Genomic DNA, 15,046 nt, shown 5'->3' on the forward strand with positions numbered 1-15,046 from the left:
TTCTTTCCATTATGGATAATAAAAAGCTAAGTAAGCTTTTATTTCTAGAATTTGATGTATCACCACTTCAAAAATATAAAACTAAAACTAAAGTGTAGTTTCTTCAGTAAAATAAGGAGGTTGATTTTTTACATAGCATCATTCACTTTGTGACCTAAGAAATGACGCTTAATAATAGGTTATAGATTTATTCATTAACAACATTCATCACCATTTAAGGCCAGTATCTAAGAAGCTATATTTAATAATCTTAGCATGTTACTGTGTTGAATGAGTCTTCCCTGAATCCTTTATGATCTGATGATAATCATTTACATGGCTAAGGGCAGACAGGTGTTTACTAGAGGTATTAATGCAGGATGGAGCACATAAACGAAACCACACAAATGCATGGTGACCTATTGTAGTCAGGTTCTCAATGAAAATATACCCGTTTATGAAGAGTCTTTTTGTCGCCTTTAATACTTGGACTAATTCTTATACCAAACGTATACAAGTTTGTTAACGCCTATCAGTGCCTAAGTAGGCCGCAAAGATGAAAGTTGGATAAGACACGGTTCGTGCTTTTATTGAGCACACAGTCAGCTTTCTCACTAGATTATCAGAAGCCAAGTTTGGAAAATAATCTGGAACGCCGGCGTAGGTCAAGGATCCCGACTCGAAATATCAAGTCCAAACTAACAAATTATAAGCGGTGTAATGGTGTAATTCGTCCCCTTCGAAAGCCCCGTCAGTCAATTTGTCTGTGGGCGCGGCCTCGCCGAAACGCACCCCTCCCGTTAGCATGAGTGCGCATGCGTCCTCAGAGAGGCGAATGAGCCTGAGAGGTTGCCGTACTCAGATAAGACGTCGTGCGTGCGCAGGCGCTCAGCGCTGAGGCCTGCCGGAAGCCAAGATGGCGTATAGGTGTTTGCCAGGCCGCTGTTGGCGCCTGGTCAGTATCTGAGCTGGTAGTTTGTAAGCGGCTGTGGCGAACGCCCTCTCCGCGGTCATGGCCAGGCATCGGAATGTCCGAGGCTATAACTACGATGAAGGTAGGTGGCAGGGTTATGCCAGGACGTCATTTTCATCGTTCCAGCCGGGATCGCAGCCGGTTGGCACTCACTTCCATATGTTAGTTTCTCGTCGGTGGTGCCAGGCTGGCGTTCAGAGGAGGCTCATTTGGAGAAAATTACAGGCCGCCTGAGCTCCACCGAATGGCGTTGTTAAGTCGTGATTTTTGCTTTCTGGGATTGGTTTTATTTAGGGCAGGGGAGGTGCTGCAGGGCCTCATGTGGGAAGGACTTTTGAAAAGGTTGGGCTCCGGTGATAGTTACCCACGTAAGCATTATTACTTCTCCCATTGTTTCCCCCCAGGTTGGCTACACACTTTCTTACTTCGAGCTTCTCTCCCCGACCCTCCTTTCAAACAGGCCCATGAAACTTTCTTATTTGTAAAACAAGGATTGACTTAATGCTTACATTCAGCTGTTCTGCTGTAACTGTTAGATTTACAGGGTAAATTTTGTGTGTTTGTTCCTACACACTTAGTGCAGAACCTGGCTTGAATTAGCTGACAAACTTATTTTCTATGCTTTTCAAGTTAAATTGGAAACTTAGGAGATGGTAGAAAAAAAAATACATATTAAAAAGGCCCAAAGAGTAAGTTGATCAGATGACCTTGAGGTGTGTACTCAGTTCTTGGTTGGTTATGCTGAATATAAATGTACTTTTTGGGAAAAAAAAGTAGTATGAGAAGAAAGGGGGCTTCTAAAAGGACTTATTGATTTTAAAAGTGAAATAAAACAATATGAATGTTGTCCAGCAGTTTAATCTCTATACAGTGGATAATTATAGGCATCACCAAGCATCATACAAACTAAAACTATAAACAAGTATGAAGGAGTGCAAATGAATAAAGATCTCTCACTTTGTTGAGTACAGAGCATGCAGTGTGCTTAGTATATTGGTGGTGGTTATTAGCATTCCCAGCAGATTATTCTAGAACATCAGTATGCTCTAATCATAGCGGAGGGCAGCTAACACCCTTTGCTATATTTGAAGGCAGTGATCCAGTTAGCCTGGCACGTGTTAGGTTCCTGGTGGTCACTTCAGAATGGAATTCTTTTTCAGTGTTGCAGTGGATGTTAAGTATTGCCTGTGGACCACTGTTACCTGAGAAATGACTTTAGCCTGGGAGATACTTTTGCAAATATGCTGTAAAAGACATGAATAGGTCTAATTACTACTTATGCATTTCTTTAATAGATATTTATCATGTCCTCAGTCAACATTGAGTGTTTGGAGTACTGTTTGAGCTTTGGGGACCAACAGCAAGATGTTTGAAGGAGTTTAAAGAGGGAGATACACAAGTAACAGATGATTATGAAGTGCTATGGGAGCTACTTAAGTGAGAACAGCTGTTCAGAACGAGTCGGAGGAGTTTAAGCAGAACTCGTTCGTGAAGGAAGGCATCCTGAAGGAGAGGTGCTTAGCTTGAGGGAGTGAGTGCTAAGTATCTTCTCACCTTAGCCACCCCAGATCAGGTTTTCAGATTTCTTTGGAACAATTGATGATATCATAACCAAGCTGTTTCTATAGCATCGGAGGTTCATCCCCTTTTCTTGCTTGTGAAAGTTCTACTTATTTTAAGTGTCCAGTTTTTTTCTTTTCTCAGTTAAGCTTTACGTTCTCTAAGATAATAATTTAAAAATTCTCAAAAGTAATATAACTCCATTACAGAGATTTTTGTGCTCCAAAATCTATTGGTTCCTTTCCTTAACTCTCATTTTGTTCTTCTCTGTAATATGGGTAGTACTTTACAAGACTGCCTCACCTACTAATTAATAAAAGTCCCAGGAAGGCAAAGCCCATACTTTATTTTTATATTTACTCCATTAGCCAGTACAATGCTTTATGTGCAGTAAATACTCCAAAATATTGTTGAGGAAAAGAACCACTCTACAAAAATCCCAGGAAAGAATTCTCTTTATCTTCTGATACTGTAACACTTTTAGGGTTCATTTCAGTACTGAAAAACTGACCCAGTAGAAAAAGATTCTTGTTGTCTTTAATATCCAAATATATATTTTTTGTGAATGGCTTCTCATTTATTTGCTAATAATTTTTTATTGAGTCGGGATTGTGATCTAATAATTTATTGAATGTGTAAAAATTTACACATTTTAATCCGATAGTAGCATTTATGTAATTTTTCTTTGCCATAAATATTTGGTCTCAGCCTTTGAACATGCTGTTCCTGCTGCTGCTACATGAATACCCTCAGAAATTAGCTAACTATCCTTTGGAATTGGTTTAAAATATATTCCTGGGGATCTTTCCCTAGCCACTCCACTCCCAATTCTGTTTTTGTTGTTCCTATGTGTGTTCCCAGATCATTCTGTATTCTTATGTCTCAAACACTTGTAATATCGTTTTGTAATTGCTCGTTTTCTCGTCTGTCTTCCCTTGTTAGATTTTAGGTTTGTAGAGATCTGGGAATGTGCCTGCCACTCAGTCTTGTACCCCAAATGTCTCTGATAGCCCCTGGCATAGTGTTAGTATTTGTTGAATGAATAAATACACTTACGTAAACATGTTTATGTTCTTTGTGGGTTTTTAGTTATAGATTGATTCATTAATTTATAATAAAACAAGTGTTAATTTATGCCAAGCATGTGTCAGGTCGTTGCCTAGACAGTCTTGCCCTGAAGGAGCTTATAGTCCATGGAGTGAACCAGGTATGGTGCTTTGAAGACATTCAGTTAGAGGAGTGTGCTAGAGAATAAAAGTGGCAGGCAGGGCTTGCTGCTTTACCCGGAGCGCTCAGGGAAGACTTCTGAAATAGATGACATTTGAGCTGGAACCTTAACTAGGAGAAGGAAACAGCCATAGGAAAAGCTGGGCAAAGAGCATATTCTAGTCAGTACGAAAAAAGGCCAATTAGCTAGAGCAGAGGGGAGTTTAGGATAAGCTGGGTTTTGTGCATTACCTAGCTTTACATGAAGAAAAACTGCCTTCATGGTCTGATTGTATACCCTGCGCTAGTCAGTTGTGTGGAAAATAAATGTTTTGGTTAGAGCAGGCATCTGGTGAAAAAATGGATGGAAGGCTTATTTCAGATTTTTGTCAATACTGGAAGGACAATTCAAGTACATGGTGTATGGGATTATTCTTTGATCACACGAAGTGAAAACTTGGAAAAACTTCTTAAAACTCAATTAGCTTAAAAATCTAAAAACATGTATGTCTTTATAAATATAGAAAGTCTGTAAATACCTACTTTGGGTAGAATTTTTAGAATTTTTTTTGAAAAGTGGACATTCTAAGTGGACATTCTAAGATGAACAATTTAATTAATTTAATTTAATTTATTTTGGAGAGAATTCAGATGTTTCCTCATTAATAACTAAGAATATAAAAAGAACTTGTAAGTGAATTTATCTCTTGTATTTTTATTTTAGATTTTGAAGATGATGATCTCTATGGCCAGTCTGTAGAGGATGATTATTGTATTTCACCATCAACAGGTGAATTTTTAAAAATAATTTGATTTTCATTATTTGGGTATTTAAAAATGTTAAGTAAATGTTATTGTCATTCTAGGACAAGCATGTTCCAGGAGACTGTAATATTATGTACCATTTAGAAAGATAATTGTATGTGAACTTTAAAGGTATATAAAATAATTTCTTTACTTACGAATAGAATTTAAAATTTTGATTCCATCATTTGACTTTAAACAATTTGAAGAAAACTCTGAAAACTATGGTTTTCCAATATTCTTTGCAGCATGCCATTAATCTGAATTGACTAAAATGGTAATTTAGTCAATAATGAAAATCTAAAACTTCTGAAGGCAGACAGCAGTTAATTTTATATTCCCAGGAAAATCTTGAATATTAGAAACACTGAAGTGTTATGCATAGAGTTCCCTTCATACAGTACTTTATCTACTGTAAATAAACCAAATACATGTAATTCAAACTTCTGATGGAACTGCAAAGTGATTTAGAGTTCAAATTCCTGTAGGATTCCACATAAGAGCTGCATCTTCTGTCTCATTTGCTGAAAAATTTCTTCCTTGCAACCATATAACAAAAACATTTCCTCTGTTCTTTACAGCAGAGACAGTGTCTTTTTACATATATATGTATATATATTTTAACGTCTATTGGAGTATAATTGCTTTACAGTGGTGTGTTAGTTTCTGCTTTACAACATAGTGAATCAGCTATACATATACATATATCCCCATATTTCCACCCTCTTGTGTGTCTCCCTCCCACCCTCCCTGCCCCACCCCTCTAGGTGGACACAAAGCACCGAGCTGATCTCCCTGTGCTATGTGGCTGCTTCCTGCTAGCTATCTATTTTACATTTGATGGTGTATATATGTCCATGCCACTCTGACTTCGTCCCAGCTTACCCTTCTCCCTCACCGTGTCCTCAAGTCCATTCTCTACATCTGCGTCTTTATTCCTGTCCTGCCCCTAGGTTCTTCAGAACCATTTTTTTTTTTTTAGATTTCGTATATATGTGTTAGCATACGGTATTTGTTTTTCTCTTTCTGACTTACTTCACTCTGTATGACAGACTCTAGGTCCATCCACCTCACTACAAATAACTCAATTTCGTTCCTTTTTATGGCTGAGTGATATTCCATTGTATATATGTGCCACATCTTCTTTATCCATTCATCTGCCGATGGACACTTAGGTTGCTTCCATGTCCTGGTGATTGTAAATAGTGCTGCAATGAACATTGTGGTACATGAGAGACAGTGTCTTTGATCCAGACCTTTTTCTCACTAATTTCCCTAACAATGCGTTTGTCTTCAAATTTTAGCCTACTCTATAAACAGTTGGTTAAAATGCCTTGATAAATTTTACTATGCCATAAAAGCAGGTGCAATTACATATAGTTATGTACAGCATAAATATAATTCATAAAACTCATTTTCCACAAGTTGAAAGGTTTAATATCGTAATTAAAATTTCTATCAGTGTGCCTTGTCTTTAATACCTTATAGTCTCCTGAGCTGTTTTGTAAACCTGCTTTATGCCTCCTCTTAGTCTCTGAAGACCAAATATGTCCCTTCTGACTTTTTAGAATTTCTTTTTCTTTATAAAGGCATAGGTGCTCTAGAAGTTGTCATAGCACCTCTACTCTTCCTGTCATCTTTTTTCCTGTTACTTATTACTCTGTAATGCATCTAGCTCTTTATGTGTACTTTAATCATTTAGCCTAACTAATCAGAGCCTTTCTTCTCTTCCTTTAATGTTACACTGTTATCAGTCGCGAGTTTATTAGGAGATAGAAATTGCACCAGTTGTTTTGCCAGAGAGATTTTAATGTAAAAAGTTGTTAACTAGGTATTAGAGACAAAAAATGCAAACCAAAATATCAAGGAGGTAGTAACTTTAGGAAGCATTTATCATCTCTAGTTCCTAGGGGAACCAATGGACAAGGTTGAAGCCAACCTTTAGAACCTGGTGGGGGGCTCCTTTGAGCTGGGACCTAGATGTGTAACAAGAGGGTTCTGTTTTGTTGCTTTGCCACTGAAGTTCAGAGGAGGGACTGTGGAGCTGGGACTGAGACCTGAGGAGGGGATGCTCTGTGGCTGGGACTGGTGTCTCTGAAGGGACACTGTGAAGCTGGGCTTCAGGCTTTTGAAGAGGGAATTCTAGTGGGCTCTCTGGTCATGGTTGAAGCTGGTTCTGGGAGTTTTGGAAAAACTGCAAACTGATATAAATTGCAGTTACTGGAACAAATGATTTCTGCAAGATGATGTGTTGCTGGGGTGATGGTGACCAGATAAGAAACAAAAAGGAAAGGAGCATGTGTGTTCCTCTTCCAGCCTTCCAGTCTCCCTTTAGCATCTCCTGTTGGCTGATCCTAAAAGGGAGCCAGCTGTCATAGAAGAAATGTGCTTTGCAGACTTCAACCCCAGCGTCACAGAGCAGAGTAAAGAGACTGGGTTAGAAGCTGAGAGGCGGCTTAATCAGCATTCCTTTAAAGCTTCTTCTTCAGTGATTCAAAAAGACCATATTTTGTAGGGATTAGGGATAAAAGAAATTTCAGTTTTCCCAAGGAACCTCCCAGGCACTTGTCATTTGCAGTGTGTTAAAAAAAACTCTATGGGTTAACCTTTTGGGGCACCTACAGTTCATTATCATCAGTTGACTAGGTGACAAAGTAATATCTGGTAGCACTAACTAGTATTACAAGTGAAGTAAAGATCATGGCATGTTCATGAAACTGAGAAGGTGATGTGGGTGTGATAATTAGATTTGAGTTTTTAAAAAAAATCTCATGTAGTAGAGACTGGATTGACGGTGGTACATAAGTGGATGTAGATAGAGTAGTTAGGAGACTATTATACTAATCTAGAGGAGATGAGGATATTTCAGGACTGTGTTCTCAAAACGTGGTCCATGTATCATTTGCATTACTTGAGAATTTGTTCGAAAAGTAATTCTGGGCCCCACCCCATAGTCAGAAGCTCTGAGGGTGGGACACAGCTACTGATTTGAGAACCATTTGTTTAGGACAGGGGTGACAGCAGGGGATTTGCAAATAGATTCAAGAGATAATTACAGGAGCTAAGGTCTACTTGGAAGTTGGTGGACTATGGCTCGCACAAGGAAACCTTCATAAGGAGAGGGACTACTGAAAGACATCTTAATATTGCAGATTAATGCATTCATTTATCTAGGCTTGTCTCAATAAATCATGCTTAATCTTGAGTAATGAGCTAACACTACATAAGGTCAGGCATTCTGAAGGTGTTTTTCTGAGATTTGCTTTTATGGCCTACCTTTCTTGAGGTCATAGTTTATCCCTTGTCTCTCACAGCCCTTGATATGTGTCTTGTCTGTGGTTCATATTCAGGACAGTCTGACTCTTTGAAAGTTACCTCTGTATACTCCAGGAAGTCAGCCGACTATCAAAGCAGGAGATAGTTAAATGGTTTTGACTTTCTTCTGTGACAAACTGGTATTTTTAACAAAAGCATGTAGTTTTGGATTTTTAAATTTTCCAAAACATGTATAAAGTAGTAGTAATATCAGATCAGACACTTTTCCTCTTTAGTGGTATATTTTTCCAAGCAATTTTCAATTAAAAAATAGTTTTAGAAGGATACTTTCTGTTCTTAAAGAAGCAGCTAATGTCATCGAAGAGATGATTGAATTCATGGTCTAATGAATTCTGGTAATTGAATGACTTTATCAATTAATAGGAGTTTCTCTAAATTTTATTATGTATTTTTTAAAACTCTACTAAGCACAGTTTTCTTGATGGAAAGGTGATTTCTAAATGTTATAGCTTTTTTTTTTCTTTAGAAAGATTGACTTTGATGCTGAATATTGAACATACATTAGGGAGCTGGTGATAGCAAAAAGAGCCTATAAATAAAACTTCGAACAGTTATAAATCTTGTTTCAACTAATATAATTAGAAGTGGTAAAAGATAAACTGAAGCATATTAACATTTTTAAGAGTTTATTTGAGCAGACATCAGTTTGAATCAGTAGCTCCAAACTGGAAGTGGTTAGGAGCACTCCACCAACAGGAGCTGGGGCAAGGTTTTTATAGAGAAGACATGAAGCAAAGCAAGGGAATTATTTGGTTGGCTACAGCTTAACCCATTACATTATTTGGGGGAGAGTAGTTGGCTTTCTGTGATTGGTTGTTCTAAATCCTGAGGCCTTTGCAGGAATTGACTCTGGATTGGTTTTCCCTTTGCAACCAAGGCATTAGAGCCACTTCAGTCTCATGGCCTCCTTGTATGATTAATTTAACAGTAGTTAACCTTATTCAGTCCATTCCATGTTAATTTATTGAGCATCAATTAACATGTAAGGAAGCTTGTTAAAAGTTCCCTTCAAATGACAGTATGGTGGGTAAAGAAGTAGTCCTGCCTGAAGGAGTCTGGAAAGGCTTTCTGGAACGAGGTGGGATTGGGACTGGTAAATTTGGGAGTAAGAATGGCATCCTAGAGAGGAAACAGCAGTGCTTGAGCAGTGGCCTCTAAGTGAGGCGTGTTTGGGAAGACTCACATGATTAATGCAGTTGCAGCACAAAGAGGGCTCAGAAAGGAAATAGCCAAATTGTGGAAGAAGGTGTTTAATTTTAGGTGTGTAGTTTTAGCTTATTGAAGGTTTTTGAGTTAAGGGGGTCATGTTTTAGGAAAGTAACTGATGACAGTATACAAAGTGGACTACATCTGGGACAGATGAAAGGGGAGACTTGTAGGCTCTTTCCTACCTTCCCTGATGATACCAATCAGCTGGGAGTAATTGTAAAAATAGAGATTCCCTGCCCCATTCCAACACCACTTAACCAGAATCTCCAGGGGAAGAAGCCTAGAAAGCTGTATCTTTAATGAGTGCCTCACATAATTTTTATTTTAAGATGTTTAGGAAGCAATATTAGGCAATTGCAGGAGTCAGGTTTTGAATTCTCTGAATTTTTATGTTTATCAAAATGCTTTAAATTATAAAAGTCACTATGGGTGTCCAATTTTTCAGAAAACATTTCTGTCAAAGTTTGTGATTAAATTTTTAGAAAAGAAGAGCATTTTATATTTATCCTTTTCTCTCCATTGCTTTTCTCTCACTCTTTTTTATCATATTTGTTGCCTTTTGGCTCTCATTTCAACTTCAGAGATCTGGATGCTTCTTTTTTCCCCAGCAGCTGTTTTCCCTGGGGAATTTTCCTACCCACCATCCCTCTGCACTCCCGGGCAAATCCAGCCATCATTTACTTCTTTTTTTTCTTTTGGGTTGTGTTTGGTCTTCGTTGCTGCACGGGCTTTCTCTAGTTGCAGCGAGCGGGGGCTACTCTGCGTTGTGGTGCGCAGTCTTCTCATTGCGATGGCTTCTCTTGTTGCGGAGCGTGGGCTCTAGGCCCCCAGGCTTCAGTAGTTGCAGCACGTGGGCTCAGTAGTTGTGGCTCACGGGCTCTAGAGCGCAGGCTCAGTAGTTGTGGCTCACGGGCTTAGTTGCTCCACGGCCTGTGGGATCTTCCCAGACCAGGGCTTGAACCCACGTCCTCTGCATTGGCAGGAGGATTCTCAACCACTGCGCCACTAGGGAGGTCCCATCATTTACTTCTAAAACAATGGCCACAGTTTCTGAGTTGGATCTGTGTGTGGGAGGGGGTAGGAAAAGCCCCTAGGAAGAATAGCTCCTTGGGGGTAGAGTAGAAGTCTGGATTTTGATAACTTCCTTTTTCCCTGTCAATATTTCCTAAGTGAAAATTGTTCACGGATGTATCTGATTTCTTCTCTCACTTAATTTTTGATTTGTCTTAGGTTTTTCCTCACAGTTCAGAGCTATGAGAGAAAGTTGGGGAAAGTATATTAGTTAGTTTTAGGCTAAACTGAATAGTTAATTACAGCCAGGAAAGTAGTTTGAAAATCATCAGGCACAAAATGGCCTGGTTTACATTTTTTTAATGCTACCACATTTTATTGTATCTAAAATGCCATGGATTGTAAGACATATTGTTATTTTACGTACCACTTAAAAAAAAAATCAGCTGTCAGTCTAAGTATTACGTAATACTAAGATGCCATTTGATTGTAAGACATCCCTCATTCTGAGATTTTTGACGTATGAAAAAAGTGGTCATCTTAGAAAATCTGTGAAACAGGATATTTTTCCTGCTGTTTAACCATGTTGACTTTGTAATGGCGGTATTGTATTTTACTTGCACAAGAGGGAGGGAAAATAGTGATATATACATAGCATAATATGTACATTTTTGAAAAACCTTGTGGTCTTTAAAGTTGTATACTGAAAAATAACAAAACCTCTGGGAAAAAAATAGGATCATGACAGACCACTCAGCCCGTAAAGTATCAATACTAATAAAACCAATAATCATCTAATAAAAATGCTTGCACATTTGGAAAGTTACATTAACTTCCTAATAAAGATATATTCCAGTATATATGGGACTTTACATTTAACAAAAAGGTGGAAGCTTGATAGAGGTGTAAGGAAGAGTTGAAACTAATGAGTAATGTTGCAAAGGCAAAATACTCACAGGTCTTAGAGAGCCAAGCGGTAAGCATGCACAAAACAGGACACATGGCCAAATGGAGCCAAGAGGAAGAATGTGGGGCTATCTGGCATTAAAGTACAATTCCAATTACAGTATAATGTTCTATGGTTGGTGTTATTGAACTTTGTATTTGCATTACAAAGTGTTGGGGGGAAAATCTCATAAACCAAAGCAACTTGAATGTTACCGTCATCATTCCCCTGTTGACCATTTGGTATAAACTAGTTTGTGTTAAGGAAACATGCGTTATAGCAGAATAGATTGAATTCTCTCAACTGCTCTTTATTTCTCTTATTCTGTTCTCCTTGTTCAGGATGTCTTCCACCTCTTCTTCAGTTTTTCTGATGTTCTTGCCTTCTTTATTATAACTGCTCTAGTCTTCAGTGATTACTTAATCTTCCATGCTTCTGCAGCACTTGTCATCTGTACTACTCATTTGGCTTTTAAAGTATGTCATTACCTTTTCTTTTTTTGCCTTTCCTGCTAATCTGTAAGGCCATCATTGATTTATACTATAAATAAATAGCACTGACGCCATGACCTTCTGAGTATAGGTGTTATCCTTAAGTCATAGTATTTTCTATTGTCTATATATGTGTTATCTATACATTTTGAATGCAGTTAGAGATTCCCTTTCGTGGATAGTGCCTTCCTGAAAACATGCACAAAAGTCAAATGTGGGAACTCTGAGCAACAGACATACATGTTATGTGCTCTTCCAGAAAGCTAAATAATATAAAATCCTTGATAACACCTTGCCTTTAGAATACTGTATTGATGTTTTTATCCTCCTTAAACTTATTCTTTAATTTTATTCCTTCATAATTGAATACATTCTCCAGGACTTGAGTTCAGTGGGCATCCAGTTGACGTGGAAGAGTGAACACTTTGGGCATTCATGATGATTCTCTCCTTTGCTCACACGTATTTCGTGTATGATACAAGCATACGTTGGCACTTTGATATTTTGTCTTTCTACCTATTAATGAAAAGTATAATGCCCAGTTATATGTTGAGTAATGACACTGCCAGTACTGCAGAGTAGCACAGACTTCTGTCTGAAAGTCAAAGTTAGGTATATGACACTAATATACAGTCTCAGTGTATGATTGAAGTATAAACTGTTTAAAAGTTAAGGCCTATGGGGACTTCCTGGGCAGTCCAGTGGTTAAGACTTCGCCTTCCAATGCAGGGGGATGTGGGTTCGATTCCTGGTTGGGGAGCTAAGATCCCACATGCCCTGTGGCCAAAAAACCAAAACATAAAACAGAAGCAGTGTTGTAACAGATTCACTAAAGAGTTTAAAAATGGTCCACATCAAAAAAAAATCTTTAAAAAAAAAAAAAAGTTAAGGCCTATGATTTTGGTCAACTCTTGGGTTCAGGCAAAATTAGTAGTTCTTGGAAAGTGAAAATCTAGTCTGTTTTTGGTATTTTCTTAATTATGCAAATGAACAAATTTGATATGAGGTTTAAAGTATTTGTATCAAAGAAAAAATTTCAGGGAAGATGGAGTAGTAGGCAAGGATGAGATATTAGGAAAGATAATTTTTGAAAACTGTGGAGAAAGTAAGCTCAGTGTTTATGAGATAGAAGGAAAGAAGGAAGACAATTATAAGAGGCTAGTGAATGGTTAGTAAGGACATTTGAGCAGAATTTGGGTATGATATGTTTTGTCTTTGTTTTTGTTTTCATCTGTTATTATAAATGTGGGCAAATGACTGTAGGTGGTAGGTCAGAATCTTTGATTTTTATTTTAACTGTTGTTAAAGAAAAAAGTTAATGGGAAATGGCTATAGTACAGCATTCTTTAATCATTGTATATTCTAGCTGCTCAGTTTATTTACTCACAACGTGACAAACCTTCAGTTGTTGAACCTGTAGAAGAATATGATTATGAAGATTTGAAAGAATCCTCCAGTTCTCTTTTGAACCATCAGCTAAGCGGAATTGATCAAGGTATAGTAAAAAGTAGTCTTATCTATGTTTCTTATCTGAAAATGATTAATAATCAGTTTACCGGAAATTATCAATTTTATTGTTCATAATAATGATCGTGGGTAGTAATGGTATGAACTACCATTATACCTTATATCTTCAAGGAAAATTTACATTTTATTAATTATATTTTGTGAGGACTAGATGGTTAACTGTATGGTTGAAAAATTATGTGGCTGTTATTTAATAACTGGAATTTTTGATTGAAATCTCCTTAGGAGAGAAACTTCAATGCTTTGTTTTCTTTTAGCAATATTTATTGTTTCATAAGCTCTATGTAGAGCTTATGGTTAGATTACAGAAGCTCATTTCCTTGCAAAATGTTAGGTTCCAAAAGTCTGGTTTTTATAAAAAAAAAAATTTTTAAGTCTGAAGTAATACTATACAGTGTCCTGATTGGTCACAGTCATGTAAATGAAGTTTCAAGATAGAACTCGTAAATGGTAATGGCATTGGTTCTGAGTTTGCTTCTTTTTAGTTCTCTTAAACATTTTAACAAAGATATTTTATATTTTGGCTTTTGCCTTTTATAAATAAATTTCAAATATGACATTGTTTCAAACATACTACTCAAGCTATAGATTGATGAACAATGTAGTAGACCTAAAATCACCAGGTGTAACAGTAATGCCATCCGTTGGTAGTGAGCAGGGCTGAGCTGATTTGCTCTTTCTGTGGAGTGTGGCTTTGTTCTATAAATGTTTTTAAATTGAAAATTTATAACAATTTAAAAACAGGAAGGGGGGAGTATATGAATCTGAGAGCTGATCTTTGAATAAATCAGTAAAATATATGTCAGCTGCCACCCAAATCAAGAAAAATGGAGAAAGCACAAATACACAAAATTAGAAAGCGGAAAGGGAAACAACAGAGAATAAAAAAATTCATCAACTCGGCAAATACATTTGTCAATCTGGATAAAAGTTTGTAGAGGAGCTGCTGTATAAATTCCTTGATAGTTTCGATTATATTTTTAAAGAATGTGTTATAGTTGTCATTGTGGGGGGAAAGGGTAGGAATAAAGTAGAAGTCTTATACTTTCTCTGCTGTGCCTCAGTATGATTAAGGAGGTATGAAATTCAGAGTTATGTTTGAGAATGAAAGTTAATCATTCCCACCTTACATATGTGAGTAATTGCATGATAACAATAATAATGATTGTAGCTAACCTCTACTAACTGCTTTCCGGGTATTGTTCTAAGTGCTGTTCAGGTAATTGCATATTTAGTCTTCATAACAACCTTATGAGGTAGGCCAGGTATTGTCTTCATTTTATAGGGGAAGAAAATGAGACACAAAGTTACTTGGCTGAAGTTGCACCAGCTAGTAAGTGGCATTAGGATATGAACCAAGACAGCCTGACTCTGTATGTCTACTCTTTGTGTATGTGTAGACAACAGTTGCTATAATTAATTAGAAGAGGCCCTGATGCTAGCTATATACTAAGTATTCTGTTCCAGTTTTAGTAATTCATGTATTTATGAAATAGGTATAATTTTTCAAGTTTAGCTTATTAGCCTATAATTAATTTTGGACTCAAGCAAAGCAGAATTACCCAAATATTTGAGAATTTATTTTTAATAATTAAAAAAGGGAGCAATGGAAAAAGTATTAAATACTTCTTTTTTTTAAAAGAAAGGATATTGCGAGTAGATTCCTTGTTTAGTACGAACGCATGTAAAAATGTAATGTACAGTGCATTCTGTGAACTGGTTTCACTGGATTAGGGAGTCTGAAAACTTGAGTTATATTTTGATTACTGCTAAACTTAGTAGTGCCATGATTTTCAGTCCTCTTATCTTTATGACTTAGAATTTGATATATCTAAGTCATAGAGTTACTGTGAGGATTACAAAGGATATATATACATATGTGTATATGTATAATGCATATATATATGTATTAATATTTTGAAAATTGTCAACTGCTATACGAATATAAATTAATATATTCATGCATTTTTATTTGGTGGCCCCTAGGTACCAGGTACTAGTTTA

The 15,046-nt window shown here is 37.0% G+C and overlaps 1 protein-coding gene across 3 annotated transcripts in view; it reads left to right on the plus strand.

Moving 5' to 3' along the window:
• Nucleotides 1–867: 867 nt before the first annotated feature.
• HBS1L (HBS1 like translational GTPase) overlaps nt 868–15,046 on the plus strand; it is an 83,585-nt gene continuing 69,406 nt past the window's right edge. For all 3 annotated transcript variants that reach the window (XM_068551137.1, XM_068551134.1, XM_068551135.1), the window contains exons 1-3: nt 868–1,034; nt 4,443–4,508; nt 12,882–13,010. In XM_068551137.1, coding sequence (XP_068407238.1) covers nt 992–1,034; nt 4,443–4,508; nt 12,882–13,010 — 238 coding nt within the window. In that variant the 5' untranslated portion in view covers nt 868–991. The remainder of the gene's footprint in view (nt 1,035–4,442; nt 4,509–12,881; nt 13,011–15,046) is intronic.

This window comes from Eschrichtius robustus, chromosome 9 (assembly GCF_028021215.1).
Source record: "Eschrichtius robustus isolate mEscRob2 chromosome 9, mEscRob2.pri, whole genome shotgun sequence".
Taxonomy (NCBI): domain Eukaryota; kingdom Metazoa; phylum Chordata; class Mammalia; order Artiodactyla; family Eschrichtiidae; genus Eschrichtius; species Eschrichtius robustus.